We start from the raw sequence: 20,935 nt of genomic DNA, 5'->3' as shown, positions 1-20,935 counted from the left end.
CACGGCAGTAAACAAAAAATGCTGAAACTTTGCAGACAAATTTCCACACTCCAGTCTTTGGGCAATGATCTGTGGGTGAACTGGTCTGGGATCTTTGCCTATGCTTTTCTTCACTTGCCACTCATGTCATGGTCAAGAAGGTGAGGCAAACATCCCTTATCAATCTGCGGGCTCTAGCATGTACCGGACAACCGTGGATCTCAACCCTGCTTGAGATGTCAATTGTCCCTCACAAGAAGCTCTCCAACAGACTACAGTAAGGTCATGCACCTAGAGCCCAGGCAGCCCAACTTAGCCATTCCTCTGATCCTTACCATGTTGGGCAATGAAGATAGAATCCTAAATGGTGATTCTGGTAGCTTGAGTTTAGCTATGCATCATTGGTACAATCAGCTATGAGTGATAACAATACAGCCACCAATTCAGTTTAAATGGGAACCATGTCTACTTTCTCCGAACAAAGCTGAAGTTCTTCACCCCAATCGACAATCACTGCAGTTGATGAACCAGCTCCTTAAATTGATTCTCTAGACTGCCAGATGACCATAAGCAAATTCTTAAGGTTACTGTGGCGCATTTCACTTTACACACCTTTGTGATAAAATGCTAATTTGTTTTGGGTGTGGGCACAAGCTAAGGTCTTTGATCTTTTTTCTGTGACCATATCAATTTCTGCCCTAGCTCTCCATCTGGCACCCATCAGGCCTAAGTACTTATCTGTAGGGGTAAATTTGGCTTTCACCTCCATATGTTTAGTAAGGCCAGTTACCAGTCTATTATATTCCAAAATATCAAGAATGTTTTCTGTTGTCCTCCTTATTGAAGACTCCTTTCAAGCCCATCCAGAAGGCTTCAGTTCAGCATCTGTCTAGAAAGACAGTCTTCATGATTGCTAACATCTCAACCAGGTTGATATACGAGATGGAAACTTTCTCCAGGGTCTTACCTAGGTTTTTTAAGGAAGAGTTTTCCCCTAGAATTAATCCAAAGTTTAATCCCGATGGTGCTTCCTTCATTTCACCTTAACGTCTTGTTATTCCTTCATTTTTATTGTAGCCGTAAAGGTGTTCCATTCTCTTGGTATTAAAAGATAGGTAACATTTTGTATAGATAAAGTAAGTGCTTTTTCAATTTGGCCAGTTCTTTCTTGCCTTTGGCGATGCACATAATAGCAAAACCCTGTTAAAGGAAGGCTTGGCTAGATGGATTGTTTCCAGTGTTGTAACACGCGCTTGTGGGACAGACGTTCATATGTTGGTGTGTAACCTGTACCAGAGGCATGGTAGCACTCTTGACCACTGTATTCTTGAGAGGGATCTGCAAAGCAGCTGCTTGGAGGACAATGCATTCTTTCACTAAACATTACTGCCGTAATACAACACCCAGAGTGGAATCTAGAATGGGGCTGGCAGTGCATCAGAATCTATTCACTTAAGGTGAGCCTCATTGCCGACTGCCATCATTTGCACTTGTGCTGCTTATTTAGTCTTAAATGAAGCATCCAAATCTATATAAGATCCCATGCACAAGAAAAAAAAAGTTACTAACCAGTAATTGCAGTTCTCCAGTGCTGGGATTTCTTAATTTCCCACGCAAACCCCCTCTTCTCCTTTGAGGAGTTTGGCTCTCACAGTAGCTGAGGTGATATTGATTGAGTATATGGCTCCACTTTGGTTTATAGCTCAACAAAGAGAGAAAGTGTCTACTGGAAGTTACTCCTGCTTCCCTAGAGGAAAATAACTACAAAGAAAGAGTAAATCCTAGGAAGGATTACTGTGGTCAAGAAAAGGAAAGTAATACTTTTGTTAAAAAAACCCTCACCCACCAACCTAGTTGGTGGCATGCTTCATTATAGGGTTCCCACCCGCGGGGGCTGAGTGCCTCTCGTGTGTGCTGCAACACATGAATTAGAGGAGCAGGGTTTTTTCTTTGGAGTGAGTGAAAAAGTGGAAGTGATTTTAAAATTGCCTATGTAACTCCCCAAGAGAGTTTTAGTAGTGGGGCTATTGGGCAAGGTTAAAAGTAAAAATTGTGGATGTCAGTTGTGACTTTCTTGGTCACAGACATTAGTTTGTAAAAAATGGTCACAAGCTCTACATATTTCAGCCTTTGGCTGTGTAGCAGCAAGGCTTTCTTCAGGACCGGTGAGATACAGACAAAAGCGCACAAGCTAAGGTGTACTCATGAAGTGATTCTATTGACCGCAAAACTTATGGTTAGTTCATCAACGCTTTGTTCTGAAATAGAAAACAACATGATATCCAGCATACTACATTCAGGCCAATCATGCATTCCACAGTAGTAAACACATAGCTAGGTTCATCAGGTGCGGTGAGAAGTTCCACATGACAGGATCTGCATTCATAACCTACACCTGTGTAACCTAATGAGTGTTGCGGGAAAAAAAGTCTGACTGTAGTGCCTACATGTAACCACACTTGTGGCAATCAGTGTGTGGTTCTGATAAACCGGAGTGATGGTGCCAATTGCTGAATCATCCTCGTTTGAAAGAGACGTTATCAGCAACATTAGATTTTATACAGCATCCATAATTGAGGTGAAGCTTCCTTTGACAATTTCCATTGACCGTGAAATTTTAGTTTATCCCGGTCGTGGTATTACTGGTTAAAAACCAGTGATAAAACCTCAAAAATAGTGGCGGAAAAACATTAGCCAAAGATTACGTGAATCGTAAATGTGCGATGCCCCATGGACCCAGACGGGAGTGTTGCCTATTGTCACATTCTGGGGGAAAAAAATAATTTAATTTCAGAGCCCTTAAGCAACAACCCCGTCTGGTTATTAATGCTGGCAAATACCGCCCATGCCGATCACTTACTTCATCAAGGTCAAGCAACCGCTTGCGGCACCTACTTGGTCCCGGTTCAGGATCCCGGAGATAAAGAGGAAGCCTCCACAGGTCTTTTTGAGCAGCCTGTCTCTCTGGCTGCTTCAGCATCTGTCATCACGTGTGGGCATAGTGACGGGTGCACGTCACGCTTGTTCATGTACCGGTTAACCATTTCTGCTCCTGATCGTGCGAGACTTATTCTATATGCAATGAATAAAAATACCTTGGGCTCATGCCTTGTCTAACCCATATAATTCCTTTTTATTTAGTGGGATACAGGCGCAGAGGGAAGGTAACTACGGAAAATTGCTCATCGTCTACAAAATTAAGCGAAGTTACTCTCAGTGCGTAAAATTAAAATATCTTAGATTCAATAAGAATCTCTGAGTTAGAGGTGCGACCTGGAAAGGTGTTACATGTAGGATGCTCTGTCTTGGAGACTATCTCCACAAGGAAGTCATCCTCTTCCGGGTAGCATACAAGTCCATCTTATGGTAGATGGCTGTGCTTTAAAGCTCTAGTACGCCTTAGTGTCCTTTAATGGGGAGGCCCTGACATCCAGATCTGTCAAGGTATCCACATCCTAATCTTTCCACGTAGCTCCTGAAGCACCAGGGTAAATTGGGGCAAAGTTCCCAGCTGGACAATAAGGGCTTGGGTTGCTGCTGTTGGAGTAATACTCCAGGGATCTCTGTGAAGAAGGCATAGGAGGTGAAGGAGGTATTGAACGTGAAGTTTGAGGAGGTACTGGTGGAGGAAGAGCAGGGAGAGAAGGTTTGTCCTTAGGCTTTTTGGGGGGAGGGTTCAAAAGGGGAACAGAAGTGTTCAATGTCTAGATTTCCTCTAAGGCACGTTTGCACTTCTTGGGCAGAACTTTGACCAAGGCCAACATTTTGACTGTGTTAGAACGGCTGATTATCCTCCTCTGTCCCTCATTCAGCTCCTGCAGCAACCTGGGGTGGGGGGTTCCTAGGTTTCGAAGGTGGCTTCAGCTCCAAGTGTGGATGTTGCCACTGTATTTGCAGCTTTGATGGTGGAGGGTCTTCGATAGCTTGGTGCCAGCGTGAGACCTCGGGCTCGAGGCCAGTCAAAGATCAAGGGCCTTAGCTGAGCCTCCCCTCGGTCCGAGGCAAGCAACCAGCGCTTGAAAGCGGTGACATACCTGAAGGGGAAAGCGGTTTTGGCACCAGGCTCAATGCCCATCCCCCTGAGGGACGGTTCTTGGTTCCGACATGCAGCTGCTGGGAAGGGTGGAAAGGGATTCTGAGGGACAGTCTTGGCTCTAATGTGCGGCTGCTGGGGAGGGTTGGCTGAGGGTCTTTGGCTCCGACGTGCTGAGAGCTGAGGAATCGGCAGTACTCCCAAATGGCGTGATCTTTACACCTGGACTAGGGCAGACGGAGGTGGATGGAGCGTCCTCTGGAGCGCATACCTTTTCTAGGAACTCCTCTCTGCCTGACCACAAGATGTCAAAGCAGATTTATTCAAGTTTGGCTGGTGGGCTGAACTCTTGACGACTTGCCCAACACCCCTTCCCTTCCTCTTCTTCAGCACTCAGGGGGTTGGCAATGCCGAAAATGTCTGACTCCTCCATAGATGACTGGGTTATCCTGTTGTGTGCCCACTGTCATTCTTGATACTGGATTAAGGTCTTCTTGCTGTGACAGGTCGAGCAGCAGACGCAGTGCGTGTCATTGTGCTCTAGCGAAGGGCACGAGTTGCAGACAGCGTGAAGGTCAGTCCAGTGATATTTAGAGTGACATTCGGGGCATCTCCTGAAGGGCATCTGTTCCATTACCTTGGGAGCATCTTCATTCTCCGATGGAGCATGCGGAGGACCAAGGCCAATAGGCCCATTTACTCATCATTGATGGGATTGAACCTGTGCCATACGTGTCGAAGAGTTCTCTCGCTGCAGGGTAGAAGACAGCAGACTCGAGGTAGTGAGGGGAACAGACAAACTCATTGACACTGGGAGCATGCTTTATCTCTAAAAAAAAACTCGATGGCGGATAAAAACAATGGCACAAGTGACCATGAGAATGTACAACAAAAGGAGGAGTCTCCTAGACCAAGTGACTCAACAGACTTCTTTGAAAAAAAAAAAGAACTTGCAAATTTCGTAGCCCAACCCCAGATGGCAGGAGCACGAACAACATGTGTCCATACAGGCACACAGCTACAAACAATTTTACCAGACTCATCCTCAGGCAGTCCCCTCTATGAATGGAGAGGTGTAGTGTCATAAGGGTAATTTCAAGAAATAACTGCTTAAGCACTAGCATTTTTAAATGATACATCTGCTCACTGACTCCCTCTTACAACCCTGCTTGTCAGATGGCATGATGTACTGTGTGGAGAGATTTCTGGACTGGTGTTGAGCTGCAGCTAATATCAAATCAATGATATCCTAATTGAGAAAGCATGCTGGATAGGTGTCTCAAGCCTTATACTTTTCTAGTCTAGAAAGGCTGACCAATATAGAAGGTAGATTCTTCATCTGTACCCATCTTCCATTGGCTATCCAACAACTGAATTGTTCTGATGCCCTTTCAAGCCTTTTCTATTAAATTAAAAAGCAAACCGTATTTTGGAGAAGAATGTTTTAGCAGACTGAATTTCTAAGATACACTCTCTAAGCGGCACAGGATATAGCAAACGTCATGTGTACAAGACCCTAGGAAGTGGATCTGGACTGGTATAATAAAGGATCAAGGTATACCACTCGCATTCTTTGCCAGACAAGGGTCAGGCTTTCTTTTTTTAGAAAGTTGTTGCTGAGACTCATCACTTGTATAATTTTCTTCACTCTTAGCCATCACAATCTTGGTTGCAGTCTATATCTTATTCCAATTGGTGTCAAAGTCATATAGGAGTGAAAGGGTTAGAGGAGGTATTGTAGGCAGGAACGGCTCTGGCTGATGGTAGGAGGATTTACCAGTCGCAACAATGTGACAGTTACAGTGGGCAGTGGTAAATGTACTGACAAAGAAGAGGTTAAAGGTACTTAAATTAATGGATGAAGGTCTTCCAACATTCTTTACAGAATAGTGAGGCAGTCTTCTAGCACCATTATAGGAGGATAAAGACTGTTATAATGCCTATTATTTATGTGGTGGTGAAATGGTGGTTCATGACAGTATAGATATCTGCATCTAAGACAGCGTAGACCAAAGTCCACTTACTGAGGTTCTCGATGGATAAACCAAATATATTCTAGTCTTTAAGGCCAACGTCTCTATGGCCACTTAAGTTTTGATCCTCATTATTGCTAAAGAAATCCTCCAGATGTTCATCATCTTCATCTGGTCTCTGACCCTTCCTAATAATCTTCTTGAACTTCTAGGTTACAAGACGGTTATTGCAATAGAAGAGCTGGAGGATGAGGTGGTATTCTAATAAGAGTATGTACTGAAACATTAATTGAAATCTGAGAAATACGCAGTACAGATCATAAAAAAGACACCAAAGTAGCCAAAAGCATGATAACAGATGATGCAGCAACTGACAAGTAAATAGCTGATAATTGAAAAGCATATAAGAGAATCACTACAATGAGGACTGAGAAATAATCGACTAGCAGGAAAATTACAGGCACAGAATATCAAAGGCAACACTGCTAAAAGGGAGATTCTGCTGATGCAGTCATTGACAACATTTGTGCTGATGGAAGAGCAATTAAAGGTGAAGCAGTAACAGGTGGGGAAAAATGTGAACTTTACAACACAAGGTGGAGGCATTGACTGAATTAGGCAACTGAAGGTAAGCTGCTACTGAAAAAAACAATTCGCATACGTCGTCTCTTTCAAAGTAGGTGCGAAGGTTGATTAGCCAGCCTGCATAGTCGGATGTACCTTTTTAAGTGAGCTATTGGTTGAAAGGAAATACACGAGCCTTTTTGAATAAGTCTCATGGGCTTTCCTGCAAGAAATCATGTTTTAAAGACAGTGACACAGAGAGGACAGATGGTATTGGTGCTTTCGTCACAGAAGAGGGTGGCTGACCAGTTGCCTGAATCTTAGTTAGGCTCAGGGGATCCTTTGGCCACCACAGATGTCTGTGAAGAAGACTGAATTCTGGTGCTCACCAGTTCAAGTTTGAGCTTTTTTTAAGCAGAACTCTAGGGTAGATGCAGATTTCCCTTCCAGAAGAGGGAAGCCCATTTATCTGTCATAGCCCTTGGGTTCTTTAGATGAAAACACTTTGAGAAATGGCAAATTGTTTAGGGTAGCGATCAAGAGGCAGACATATACAAAATGTGGAGCTCACCAAAGAGTTACTTCTTCCTAGGTGATCTACAGGCTCTGAGTGAGATTTCCCTGAAGTGGTCTCAAACATCCTGAATAGATTGGCTAGGTTCAATCTTCTTACAAAAACGAGTGAATAAAGTGTTAGCATCACCTTCCCCAATTTGAAGGCATCATTCTCCAAAGAAAAAGAGCTCCAGAGAACTACCTTCCATTTGATTTGTGGCAGAAAATCTAACCTGAGGAGTCTCTTCAGGCAGATGAGCAGGGTATCTCTCCTGCTCAATGGCAGTGGTTTGGATCATATAATGAGGCAGATAGACTACGCAAACCATACCGCTAATGCAAGACTAATTCAGTATATAAGTATATTGCTGCTTATAAATTATCAAATGATCCCAGCCCAACAATGGGGAAAATTTTAAGCATATGAATCGAAGAGAGATCAAATGGTAAAGAAACATTATGTTAACTGCCTTTTCCCTCCTAGGAAGTGGCGTTGGTTGCTGAAGCCTCGGCAGCTTGTCCACATAGGAGCAAAGGGCCAAGACATTATTCTATTTAGTTATTTGCCATGCTGGCAACTCTATTTAGTTTTTCTTTACTTTATAAAGCAATATGAGCGGACAGGAGAAGCTTTTCCTACACTTTCTCCTTGTAAGTAATGCCAACACCTATGTTGTCAGAATTTTGGAAAATCTTCTTTTCCTTGCATCTTTCCTGGTTTACTGTTGTTGAGTTATGATATACTAGCAAATGTTAGGGCAAAGATGAGGAAAAGTAGGCCTCAGCATAACGAGGATCACTAATAATTAGAGTAATACTTGAACTTCAAGCCTTTTGAGTAATTCCTTGCCTTCCAAGTCATTCGTTACCGTTTCACCCTCTCAAAATCCAGTTTTGGCTTGGCATATGATGGCATATGGGGCTTACATATCAGAGGAGATGGAGAAGCTAGCCAGGAATCTTCAAGCTGTTATGGGATACGAGGATGGAGACTTGAGCTGAGAGTGATGCAGATTACTTGTGAGTAATTCAGGCATGGAGAGCTACTGAGTGTCCTTGGCTATGTCAAAGTATTTTTTAACATACTTTATTAGCATTTAAAAAAAAAAAACTTTAGCATTGTAGTATAAGCTTGGCATGGATAGCAATGTGCTAATCCTACGTTAAAAACATTCTGGTAAGAAAACAGCTATTTGAAGTGGGCAATTTAGTACACTGTTGTAAATGCGCTACAAATAAAGGAGTAATTATCTAACTAAAGACAGGAACTATCTAAAGGTCTAAGCTGTTTTTCACACTAAATGACACATTTTAGGCTTGTGAGCATTTGGTTTTACATGTCGAAATCCTAGCTACCTGCTAACGGGCAAACACAGGTGGTACCAAAATAAAACAAAGAAAAGTGTACAGCATCACATTCAAGGTCACGATTGCCTAATGTTCTATGTTGGGCATCTTTGCCACGTTCTGTACCGGAAAATCAATAAAAAGGCAGATTAAAATTGTAGTTAAACATACTTCACAGATACCCCTATCACACATGAAAACGAGCTCGACTCAAAGGCAAAAGAACATTGACCACACAAGTCATTTTTAAAATTTGTTTGAAATTATACACCCCTCTATAACAGCATGCATAATTGCAATTTTACGTTCTTACCAGGTCGTGGCACAGGTTGTGCGGCAGGCGCCTGGGTCTTTCTAGCAGATGCTCCTTCCTTTTATAAACACAAAAAAAATAGTATAAACTTTAAAACATTTGTGTAGATTTAGTCAATTTCTCGTTATCAAAATTATTAAAACATTGTACATAAATGTACCTCGATACTGTTAAAACTATACAACAGCAAGTGAATACTTCAAAACATATTGCAACATTTAAAAATTTACAGCAATTACACCACTGGCAAATCGATAGAAAATTACATAAAGTTTTTTCTTCCTCCTACAAGCAAATATTATAGACCCTTCACATGAATAGCTACTACAAAAATGTTGGACTTCTAATTCTTAAATCCGGCCACACACTCACCTATTGTAAGACTGTTAATTTACAATTCCAGTACTGGCATATCTGGGAGCAAATATTCCAAAAAGTACTTTTGTTATATGTAAGGTCTATGCAATGAATGCTACAATAACAAAGCAGGATGCTACGCAGAAGTTAAGGAAGTTAGAGAGGATTTCCTCCATGATCAAATGTGTGTTTATTAACCGAATAAGGGCCAGGCTGGATTAGTCTAAGAATTTGTTGGGACAAACTCCGGAAGAGAGCAATCCTTCTATTTCGAAATTTGACTTTGGCTCAATATGTTGAGCTGGCCCACTTATCTAGACGAGATGAAGCAGAAGCAGTTTCTTTTTAGGAGATTAAAAAGAAGAATTGGGATTGGTGGCTCCACTTAGTACATGTCACCTGATGGTCAAGAATGACTTGCTTTACTCTCCGATGCACAAATCCGAGAGGTGACTAAGTCATGTTAACTACTGTGATCTGCTACTTTGGGCTTGAGGGACAAAGTTACAGGGATCATTACAATCATGAAAACAACATTTGCTTCCTCTACTCTTGGCCTACCTACATAAAAGCTCGCCCAGAAGGAGCTGCTTCAAACTCTCCTATTAAAGAGGCATTGGAACAATCTGCAGTAATCTAAGGTAATATGACAAACAAATGCAAAACAAAATGCTGCCGCCAAACTTACAGGCAAAATGATAAGCAAGTTCTTTGGAGGAAAGGGTAGAAGGTCAATAAGAGAAATGGAAGCTGGGTCCCAAGAACTATACAGAAATCAATATTGTGCTTATAGCATAAACAAATTGAGATAACCTGTGGAAGACTGCTTCAGCAGCTTAGTAAAAGAGGGAAGAATTGGATACTTATGATTATTGGTTAGGTTTTAGAAGTTATGATCATAAAGATGAATTAAGCTTTAGGCCCAGATGACCTTCAAGCTTTAAAAAAAAAAAAAAAAAAAAGGAACCAGTATGGTCAGCTCTTAAAACTTTGTTTCTTTATGTGTAGATTAACCATTCTCTCAGAAGCAAGAATGACTATAATATACAAGTTAGACAAAGGGACTGAACTGTGATGTAAATAATGACCAACTGCATTAATAAACGTGGATGCCAACATTTTTTCGAAATGTCTGGCGATGTAGCTGGAGCCCATCACCTTCACCTTACTGGACTAAAAGGCTTTTGGCTTAATCTAAAAATTCTTTCTTTAGAAGGGGTCAGATAAAAGTGTGTTATGTCATCAACATGTGGGGGTCAATACTGGCGCACCGTGGCAATGTAAGGAATTGACAACAGATAAAGGGTAGAGTCATTGAGGTTGTGAAGTAGATTCATTTTGAGAGCACACACAAGCCCTACCCACTGTCTTCATTTTTGTTTGTAATGGTGACAGAATAGGTGGAAAAAACAAAAAAACAAGGAAATTAAAGCCATTGCAGTAGATGAAGAGGAACACAAAGTCAGTCTGCTCGGTGTTGATGGTACCTTATTAGTGAGCAATTCCAAAACCTTACTTCCAACTGTGAAGTCGACTGCTGGCACATCTCAACAGGGTAAGTATTTTTAGGATCTCTACATGAGGACTTCCTATTTGAGTGGTGATCAGGAAGTATACCATAACAAAGAGGGACGTATTACACATGGGATTTATGGATCTAACATTAGCTTTTGATTGAGTAAATCGTTCAAAACTGCAGCAGATACTGGGGGAGCTGGGCACGGAACCGAGTCTGGTATCCTTTCTACATATATGCCCACAATAATACAACGGCAGCAGTAAGATTCAAGGATGACAGTAGTTTAACAAACCCCTGGGAGGTCAAGCGAGGGGTACGACAAGGGTGGATTATGGCACCTCAACTGTTTACCCTTTACATAAATAAACTGGGAGACCAGCTTATAGGTAGTACTCAAGATATCCCAAGAGCTGGTTCCAAGTTGGTGCCTGCGTTACTGTACGCAGATGATGCTGTCTTGTTCGCTAGGACCACCATAGGTCTCCAAAATATTGTAAATGCTTTTATTGATTTTATGGAATCATTCTATCCAGCTACTAATTTTACTAAGTCACATACAATGACAAAAGGCAGCAAGACGGCTGCCAGCACAAAGTTTTTCTGCAAGGGGGTGCAATTGTCAAAAGTACCTACTTTTCCGTATCTGGGGGTGTTATCTGACGATAAAGGGTCATGGGCTGCACAAAGGCAATTAAAAAAAAAAAGAACACTTTGGCTAGAGCAGTTGGGGCTGTATGGGGCTTTGCCAAAAGATTGGGACCTAAACCAATACCTGCCATACTGAAGATTTATAAAGATAAATGTATCCCTATAGCGACATATGGGTGCGACGTATGGGTTTATAAGGATGTGAGTGATATCCAGGGGTCAAGAATAAATTCCTGCGCGGCCTCCTAGCTCTCCCTTCTAGTACCCCCACCTTTATTTTATATGAGGAACTTGGCCTGGCTATACTGCTGCTGCACCTCAGATGTGTTGAATAAGGATCTGGTCAAGTATTGCACTCACCTTGAATCAGATGGTCATCAGGGATTGTATTGCCCTTGACGGGGTCCTACAAATTCCGTTGTTAAACTACATCAGGGAACAATTGACGTTGCTGGGTTGCCCTGATATGTATAGTGAACCAACATCGTTAGGACCAGCAGCGATCAAGGAGATTAAAATAAAGTTTTTAGGCAGGTGGCAGGTGACCAGGTGACCAGGAAGGGCCTTGAATTAGCCAAGCCTATGGTAAGAAGGTATGTCATTCTGACCTCGACCCCAAAACCACAGCCCTATCTGTCACTAGTAACAAACATACAACATCATTTTGTTTTAACTAGATTCCAGCTGAATCAGGTACCCTGGTTCTTAGCATTTCCAAAGGGTTTCTCGCTGCCAGGTACTTTAAAACCGTGCCCGTGACAATTTCTCGGAACAGGACACTTTGCATTTTATCTTTTTTTGTGAATTTTATAACCCCCTTTGTAAGAAATTTGTAATACCGCTATTGAGAGAGGCAAACTTTGTTCAAGTCTGGCCTGCTTTGGTATTTTTACAAATGCTATCCTCCCTTGTTTTTGTTTTTTGTAACCAGATTTTATTCAGTTATATTGAATCAAGCAGGAGCAATACAATGGGATTTTAGAGCTTCCATCATATTGTTGACAACATTTATCTACGTTCATATCTGATGGTCACACACTGCCCGTTACGGATTCTCGCCACGCATGGCCCTCTCACAAAAGGGTAACCGTATTCGACAGTCAAATCAGAGTTCTCAGGCGAGCCATACTCTATATCCCTGTGACGGAAGATATGCTTTCCTCCCCTGCAACGTGTTTAGGGTTGCAAGCTTTCTGCAAGGAGAAATGAGATTGAGGAAGATGTCGTCCCTGCAGTAGCTGCAAAATAACCCTCTCTTATGTGTGTATTATGTTATATTTTTTAATCACCTCTTTTACTCTATCACAGGGACATTTGATAAGCACCTTTTATCATAGTATTTAATTTGTGAGGATATTCTATAATGTGTTCTATTTTAATTGGATCCTGGTGAATAATTAATGTATATGTAATATTTGTATGATGAGGACCTTTTTAACGGACATGTATATTACCCTTTCGTTTTTAATGTATTGTTTGTCTATTGAAATGTGTGTACATGTTTGAACGGTGTGCTTTTATGGCTCTCATCAGCCCAATAAAGTATGTTCTACTCGAATCGAGTGTTTAATAAAGTTTCCTTCTGAGAAGTTCTTCAAACTTGTTCATTTCCTGGATGCATTCGCCAGGAGAAAGACTAGATGATGAATGGCCAAATGCCCATTTGTCTGAGCCAGCCTGGACAACTGTGGCGAGTGTGAGCACCATTGCTTCTGGAGCTAGTACACTGTGGTCCGGTGGTCTGTGAATAAGCACTGTTCTGTTGTAAATGAGTTTGTTGAAATGGATAAAGCGCTAACTAAACTGCCATCATTTCGAGTAAATGGATGTGCAGATTCTGTTGTTGAGATCATTGGCCCTGGATTGTGTGGTGACCCAAGTGTGGAGGCATCTGTGTTGATGCACCTGGGTCAGGGGTGGGTGGGGAAGAAAAACATGCCCACTAAAACGTTCCTGCTCCTCAACCATAACAATTTATGCTGTACTCGGGTGTCACGTCGGATTCCTCCTTGTTGAAGCAATGCCTGCACCTCTTCCTAGGGTATACTCAGATGTGAGTCCCTTGCTCATTGCACCATCAAGATTCAAGCAAGCCGGCCCGACGACGGCTGATATGCCAGAAACCGGTCCCCGGTAGCTTGTTTCCTTCCCAGCATAAGAATTGGCTTGGTAGTTTGGTTTGCCCTGTTCCCATCATGCACTGGGACAGGAACAGACTAATTTTCATGTAGCCAGGTTCTGAGCTGGGATGGTGCAGTGAGCTAAAAAACGGTGATGGATCAAGCCCTGATCTTTGGACTGGGTAAGAGTGGTATGCTTAATTCAGACACTCTGTTCATCACCACCCCCTTTTCTGGATGCACCTCTTCCTGCAGCAGCCTTTGGTGTTCCTACATTATGTTGTGCTGGATTACTGGATTGTGTAGTATGGAACTACAAGCAATATCTATGGAAGACAATAAAGTAGCCACTTGTCAAAAGTAATCACTTCCCAACAGTCAAGATATAACCCTATTGCCCACGTATGTTAAGAGCAACCTTGGGGGTGGGGGAGGCAGTATTTAATTGGACATGTGGATCCAGAAAGAGACCCTGTGTTTGCTAAGGATGACGGGCACAGTAAGATGGGAGCTGATTAGGATCCAGTTTGTGCTTGTGGGCTCCATAAGCCTGGCTTTTTAGGTCGAGTATGGAATGCCCCCTAAACCTTTGATGTATCCATATGATTTTTTCCCCCCAAGAATGAGCCAAGTGAAAGCAAAAAATGTGTTCCCTATCAAAAGGATCACCAAGAAAGTGATGTTTCTGGTCAGAATCTGAGATCGGGCATGCCTACTGACGAGAATGCTTGGGTTGGCTTCTCTGAAGGCAGTTTCAGCAACTCTTAGGGTGCACTTCTGTGCATAGGAGACAATTTTTTCCTTCTGAACGAGCTCCCATCCATGCTTCATGTAGTCCTCTGGAAAAGTGTTTCACTAACTTCTCATCATACCCCAGTGGTATCCATCATGTCTGGATAGTATCAAATTGCCAATGCATTACTGTGCGACAGACTCCACAGCTACCCACTTACCATTAGCATCAATCCAATTTCTTACCTTTTCAGGCAGAGGGATGTCCCCTCTCCCCTGTGAGAAAGCCCCCAAACTTCTTTTTATTGAGCATTAAACAGAGCATAACAAAAAGATAGATGACATCAAAGCTACCCGAGGGCGCGCAGGCTGCGGGGTTGCAAGACATACAGCTATGGTGGGTTCAGCTTCACATGACCCCAGGTCCTACCCCACCCTCCCTCGAAGTGAGTGATGCTATTTTAAAAAGAGCCTAACTCAAGGAGGTTCAGCCACCTGAAAACCGAGCCTCGAAACACCCGCCCCTCCCAACCCCAAAACAAGAATCCCCTCCCCCCTCCCGGTGGTGAATAAACTGTGCAGAGAAAGGAAAGAAAAACAAAAAACAAGAAGGAGCATCAACATGTGGCAGTTTTGTCCAGGCATATGGAATAGCGAAGAACCCAAGGCCTTCTCTGAGCATACCCTAGGGGTTGCATACCCTAGGGGTCGCATTGTGTCGAAGTGATCCAGAAAAAAACTATATTTGGAATAGGTGCATAGCCAGCACAGTTGGAGGGCAAACAGCAGAAGACAGGCCCTGAGACAGAAAGGCAACCAGTGGACCCCAGCTGAGCTCGAAGTCTTTTCAATTGTCCCGGAATATGTCTGCAAGACGTTCCATGGAAAGTATTCTCCACAGTTGGGCATGGGTAGCCCCACATGTCCTTGATATGTGATAGGATCTCGTCCCAGAATGGCCGGATCTTTGACCAGTCCCACCATATATGCCTGAAATCCCCCTGGAGCCTACATCCCCGCCAGCAGGGATCTGAAGTGCCAGGGAAGCTTCGTCTGAGCCTTGTGGGATAGAGGTACCAGTCATGTAGTGTTTTGTAGTGAGCTTTTCGAAGGTCCATGGAACGGTTATATTTTGGAATGTACCTCCAGATGTGAGCCCATTCCGTCTCGGAGATATCCTTATCTAAAACATGCTCCCAAAAAGTCATGTATTGCGCCCGCAGAGCATGCAATGTGTGCAGCAGCATGAAATAGAGCCCCGAAATAGTGCCCTTCATGGAACCCGCCCTATAGATCACCGATTTTTCCATGTCCGTAAGATCTCTAATAGCCGCCACTCGAATGTGAGGTGTTGTGACCCAATGTTTAAGCTGGAGATAGTGGTAGTGTTCATTCTGGGGAATCGCAAATTCCTTTTTACATCTATCAGATGTCAGGACCTCACCATTATGGAACATGTCAGATAGTTTAAGGCAACCCCCCTCTTTCCAACAATTAAAGGCCCCCTCCTGTAGAGCTGGAGGAAATGATGGGTTAAAATGAATGGGTGTGTGAGGGGGGAAGGGAAAGAGGTCCAACCCTCCCTGCGTGTAATTTATGTCCCAGACAGTCAGGGTCGTCCGGGTGGGGGTGCTAATATATGCATTAAGGGGGCGATCCCCCCTGGGCTTCTAAAGGACATCCCATATATAGCGCCCCACTACAGAACGATCCATATGGTGCCAGTGCTTGTCTGATTCCCTTGCTGACCACTCTGCTGTGAGAAAGCCCTTTTTCATGCAGTATGCACAACCAACGAATGTGGTGGCACATGGCTTCTGTTATATATAGCACCCTATAGTGAGGCTGTGTACTTTTCTTTGTTACTGCCCTTAGTGTGACAGCCCTAGATTTGTCTATCGTGTTTTTTAACACTGGCAGGAACTGTGCTGAGCACTCTGTGTTGGATAACATCTCAGTGACTAAGTCATCCTCTTCCTCCACTATAAGTCTGACCTGTGAACCATCACCACACACTGTTCACTAGGATACCCTTGCAGGTAATAGTGCACCTTATAAATACACATTACTGGATGCCTGTGTGATATGAGGAGGAGAATGTTTGACAGAATACGGTTCCAAGAATTGGTTATCTTGTAGATCTCCATAATAACCATGCCAAGAGTCATCTCAGTCATCATTAGGCACCGATTTTTCATAGGGTTGGGGACAGCCTCAGAAAATTCAAGATCAGAATCATGAGGAGAGTATAGCGGTGAAAAGGACAACGTTGATGACCGTGCTGGTGGAGGTCTTGGTTCCCCGGTTTGGGTCTTATATATAATATATGCCCGAAGCTCTTCTGAGACTGTCTTCTCAAATGTAAGACAGAGTTTCTTTGTCTAGGGCTGGCAAGTTGGAGGTGGTGCAGCTGAAGGTGGATATACTTGGGTGTGACCTGAAACCAGGCCTCAATAGATCTTTCTCTGCATAGGTTGAGGCTGCTTGCCTTTGTCTTCTTGTAGTGTTGATTCACTTAGCACCAGGGCCGGGGGTGTTTCGAGGTCTGCTTCAGAATCTACTTCTGTTCCAAGATTGGCATCCAGGCTCTTGTGCCAAGAGAGTTTCTTGGGTTGAAGATCAAGTGCTGCGTCACTTTGCTAGAGCTGATGCTCGCTTTTAGAGCCAAGACGGCTCTGGAGACGTGGTTAGTGCAGACTGCTGAGGTCTTTTAGAGGTGGTTTGGGGCTTAAGGCACTGCACTCAATACCGCTCCTTGACTTGAAGAAAGGACTCTGCTTGAAGTCGAATCCTAGATGGAGATTTCTCTAAAGTTGCAAGATGGGTAACCCCCAAGTGGTAACCTTTGTCCTGCGTGTGGGTTTTCCTGAGTCTCTGGAGAAGGATATTCTCCTACATCAAGGGTCATTTGCCAACACAAATTCTGGACTTCACTCCCCTTGGGACATAGGAGTAACAGACCAATCGGAGTGTGTTTCCTAGATGGCTTGTACACTAGGTATGGTTGACGGCTCGGAAGACCTCAGCATGGCTTCCTATAATGGATCTACAAACATTTCAGTCTGTGTTGGATGATCTTTTTATACACAGATACACAGAAGCTTAGTGGGGCTAACGATTCCTTGTGGTCCCTCTGAAGTCAGACAGAGGTTGTTGATCTGACCACAGGAACTTTCTGTTGCACATAAAGTAAAATTGGAAGGTGGTCGCAACATAATCCAGCTTGCCCCATCACCTGGAGTCAATTTCCTATGGCATGGCCTCGAATTTTCAGTCTAATTCAGTTCTAAAGTGGTCACACAATGTCTCAGTGTAACGGGGATAGCGATTCAGATGAGCAGACGTCAAGAAGTTAAGTTTTGTAGCAAAACAGTACTAGAGCTCTGCAGTGCACAATGAAGCCAGATAGCTGAAACATACAATCTAAGGTAGAGTATATGTCCCGATGCATTGTGGGTTTTATTCACAACAAGGGGTGGTGAGGGACAGAGTCTCTGAATTAAGCAGAAAGCTCTCACCCAGTCAAGAGATCAGGGCTAGATCCAACACCGTTTTTTAGCTCACTGCACCATCCCAGTTTCAGAACCTGGCTGTATGCAAATTAGTCTGTTCCTGTCCCAGTGCATGATGGGAACAGGGCAAACCAAACTACAAAAGCCAATTCTTACACTGGGAAGGAAACAAGCTCCCGGGGACCGGTTTCTGGCATTACAGCCGTCTTCGGCCTGGTTTGCTTGAATCCTGATGGTGCAATGAGCAAGGGTCTCACATCTGAGAATACCCTTCCACGCTTAGGGTGGACAAAAATATTTACAACAAGGGGTGGTGAGGGACAGAGTCTCTGAATTAAGCAGAAAGCTCTCACCCAGTCAAGAGATCAGGGCTAGATCCAACACCGTTTTTTAGCTCACTGCACCATCCCAGTTTCAGAACCTGGCTGTATGCAAATTAGTCTGTTCCTGTCCCAGTGCATGATGGGAACAGGGCAAACCAAACTACCAAGCCAATTCTTATGCCGGTAGCTTGTCTCCTTTCTGGTGAAGAATTGGCTTGGTAGTTTAGTCTGCCCTGTTCCCATGATGCACTGGGCCAGGGACAGACTGATTTGCATATAGCCAGGTTCTGAGCTGGGATGGGGCAGTGAGATAAATAACGGTGATGGATCAAGCCCTGATCTTTGGACTGGGTAAGAGTGGTCTGTTTAACTCAGACACTCTGTTCATCACCACCCCCTTTTTGTAAATCGCATTGTGGGTTTTGACAGGTCACCTCCACAACCAACACTAGATTGCAGGAGCTTGCAAAGCACTGAATGTACATTCTGGAAACGCATTGAAATACACAAACATTCTAAAGGTGTTTGGCAGTTTAACCACTCTTTTAAATAGGATGCACACAAACATACATAAACATACACAAACCTACATACACACGCATACACACACATACAAACACACGTATGCACACAACATGCATATACAAACACGCATATACACATGCATATACACACAAACACATATATATGTGCACACATATATACATGCATACTTATATACACATACATACATATATATACATATATTTTCCCACCAGTAAAATTGTGATATGACTCCAGATGCTATGTAGTGACATACAATAGTGTCAAGATTTGACCTCACCATTAGATGTAGTGATCTTAAGCGACTGGAGGGAAAGATAATGTGATTGGAGATCAACTCCTTCGATGCATATTAGCGTGATTTCAAAGGACCAGAGTCAGAAAGCATGCTGCTTTTAGATGAGCTGCTGAGCTGAGACCAGAATTTTTATAATTTTAAACCACACTATTATCAGCGTTTTTATCTGCATAGATTTACTATCGCACACTTACTAGTTTCATATTCCAGACATACAAATGAGTCAGCTCTGGCTCAATATCAAATCAATCTATGTTCCACTTCATTTTCTTTTCTCAACTGTATGCCATGCCCAGGATACAATAGCTTATTCCATTGCTTCGGTCTTTGAATAGAAGTAAATGTAGACCAGGTTTGTTGTACCTGCCATTGCTACAATCTGATATCTGACATCTGTAGGACGGTGCATACGTTTATTTTGGCTGAAGTTAGACTGAGAAATAGGATTGGGAAATGATATACTGTTGCACAGGTCACTTTATTAAGTATGAATTTTGGAATTTCAAACTTGGATATTATATATACTCTGTTTTAATCTTTTTAGATGTGAATATGTAGTTATGTATTGCTGGATTTTATACATGTGTTCTTTAGTGGTTTATATAAAACAAAGATTTTTGATGAGTCCGGAAGTATGTCCCTCAGCAACTCCGGAACAAACAATCCGACAAACTTTTGCTGATATTTAGACAATCTAGGGGCTTGATCTGGTTCGTTTATACAGAAATCCTCTTAACGATTGGGAAAAACTCTTAAATTTTGGAATACGTGGGAAAATGTACATGGTAAATCTCCGAGGAGTGGGTAAAACGGTAGACTATGATTCATACCTCGAATGTGTATCCAGCACAGGGATTTAAAACTTTAGCTAATGTCAGATAGTGCTAAACACAAGTTAGGATGAAGATGTTCCCAGCTGCTCTTGCGGTTGTCAGCAGGAAGTGTGGCGTGAGTGGTGATACACAGCAACACATGTTCGTCTCAGGGGGCGAAGAGCTTCACTTCTGGAAATCCTAAATCTGCAAAAAGCCACCCAAAACACTTCGAGCTGTTACACTGCTTTGTGTCCTTTGAGCTGCACATCACATATCTGCTTGAACAAGTTATTCCCCTTCCTGCGCGAGAACCTTGATAACAAACTACCAAAGCAACATAACCTCTGCACACACAAGCCAGGATTACACTGTTGCTTAGTTCTTGATTCTGACGTGCCTGTGGCCCAGCATCATTCGGAAAGGTGCAGAACCGCTGGTAGAACATGGCAAATGGCCTATTCTCCAGCATGTTTATAGGCAAGTTTAACAACCTCCAAAAGCCACGAGCCCAAGAGAGAAGGCGCACTGGCAAAATCATAGGTCTGGCACTGTTGCACATGAAAGTGCTTGTAGATCAACCTGCTGCTGTCGGGTAATATGCGCAGGCACCCACAGGTTGGTGAGAAGGTCGATCACCTGTCCACAGTATCAGACAGGAGGCTTCGCAGTGATAGTGGGTTGGTAAAGAACAAATTGGCAGCGCAGCTCAGATGGTCAATGCGTTCTGGGTAATGGAAGCTTTAAAGACACTAATACTTGGGCAGGCTAGGTGGTGCCCAGCACCATTCTCCACTGCTGTTGCAGCAGGGATGGGAGGCATGCTTGAATTAATCACCGCCACAGAAATTTTCTGGTCTTATTCCAGTCCACTGTTTTACAATGGACGTGCGGCTCTAGACAGAAACCAGCCTTAAGAAAAACACCCTTGGTTCTGCGCCAATAGGAACAGCTGCTGTAATCACTCTTCCGAATGTGGGTGGTGTCCTTGTGAGGACAGGGGGCTCTGGAGAGACGCAATAGTGTTGGACGGGAGGATCTGGAAACCCATCTGCCCAACTGTGGGCCCTGCTCAAGAGGGAAGTGCAGGGGTTGATGGGATATAGAATACTAAAGGAGAATAACAATGTACTCCATATCCTAGCAGCCAGTTCTCCAAGCAAAAACTAAGCTGGGCCATCTCACTTAGGAAGGACCGATTGACAAATAAGCAACTGGGCCACTCCCATTAACGTGGAGCGCACAAAGCCCATCGAACACCCCAGAAAGGAAAGGCTGAGGCAACAGTACTCCTGGCTCCCATCATC

At 43.3% G+C, this 20,935-nt stretch overlaps 1 protein-coding gene across 1 annotated transcript in view; it reads right to left on the bottom strand.

Annotated features, from left to right (window-relative positions):
- The window catches only part of CDC73 (cell division cycle 73), a 754,132-nt gene that overhangs the window by 173,714 nt on the left and 559,483 nt on the right, over positions 1–20,935 (bottom strand). Inside the window, exon 11 of the mRNA XM_086964560.1 lies at positions 8,765–8,822. Within this exon, the coding sequence (XP_086820686.1) occupies positions 8,765–8,822 (58 nt within the window). The remainder of the gene's footprint in view (positions 1–8,764; positions 8,823–20,935) is intronic.

The sequence above is a fragment of the Lissotriton vulgaris genome, chromosome 1_1 (assembly GCF_964263255.1).
Source record: "Lissotriton vulgaris chromosome 1_1, aLisVul1.2, whole genome shotgun sequence".
Classification (NCBI taxonomy): domain Eukaryota; kingdom Metazoa; phylum Chordata; class Amphibia; order Caudata; family Salamandridae; genus Lissotriton; species Lissotriton vulgaris.
This window is presented reverse-complemented; position numbering and strand designations above follow the sequence as displayed.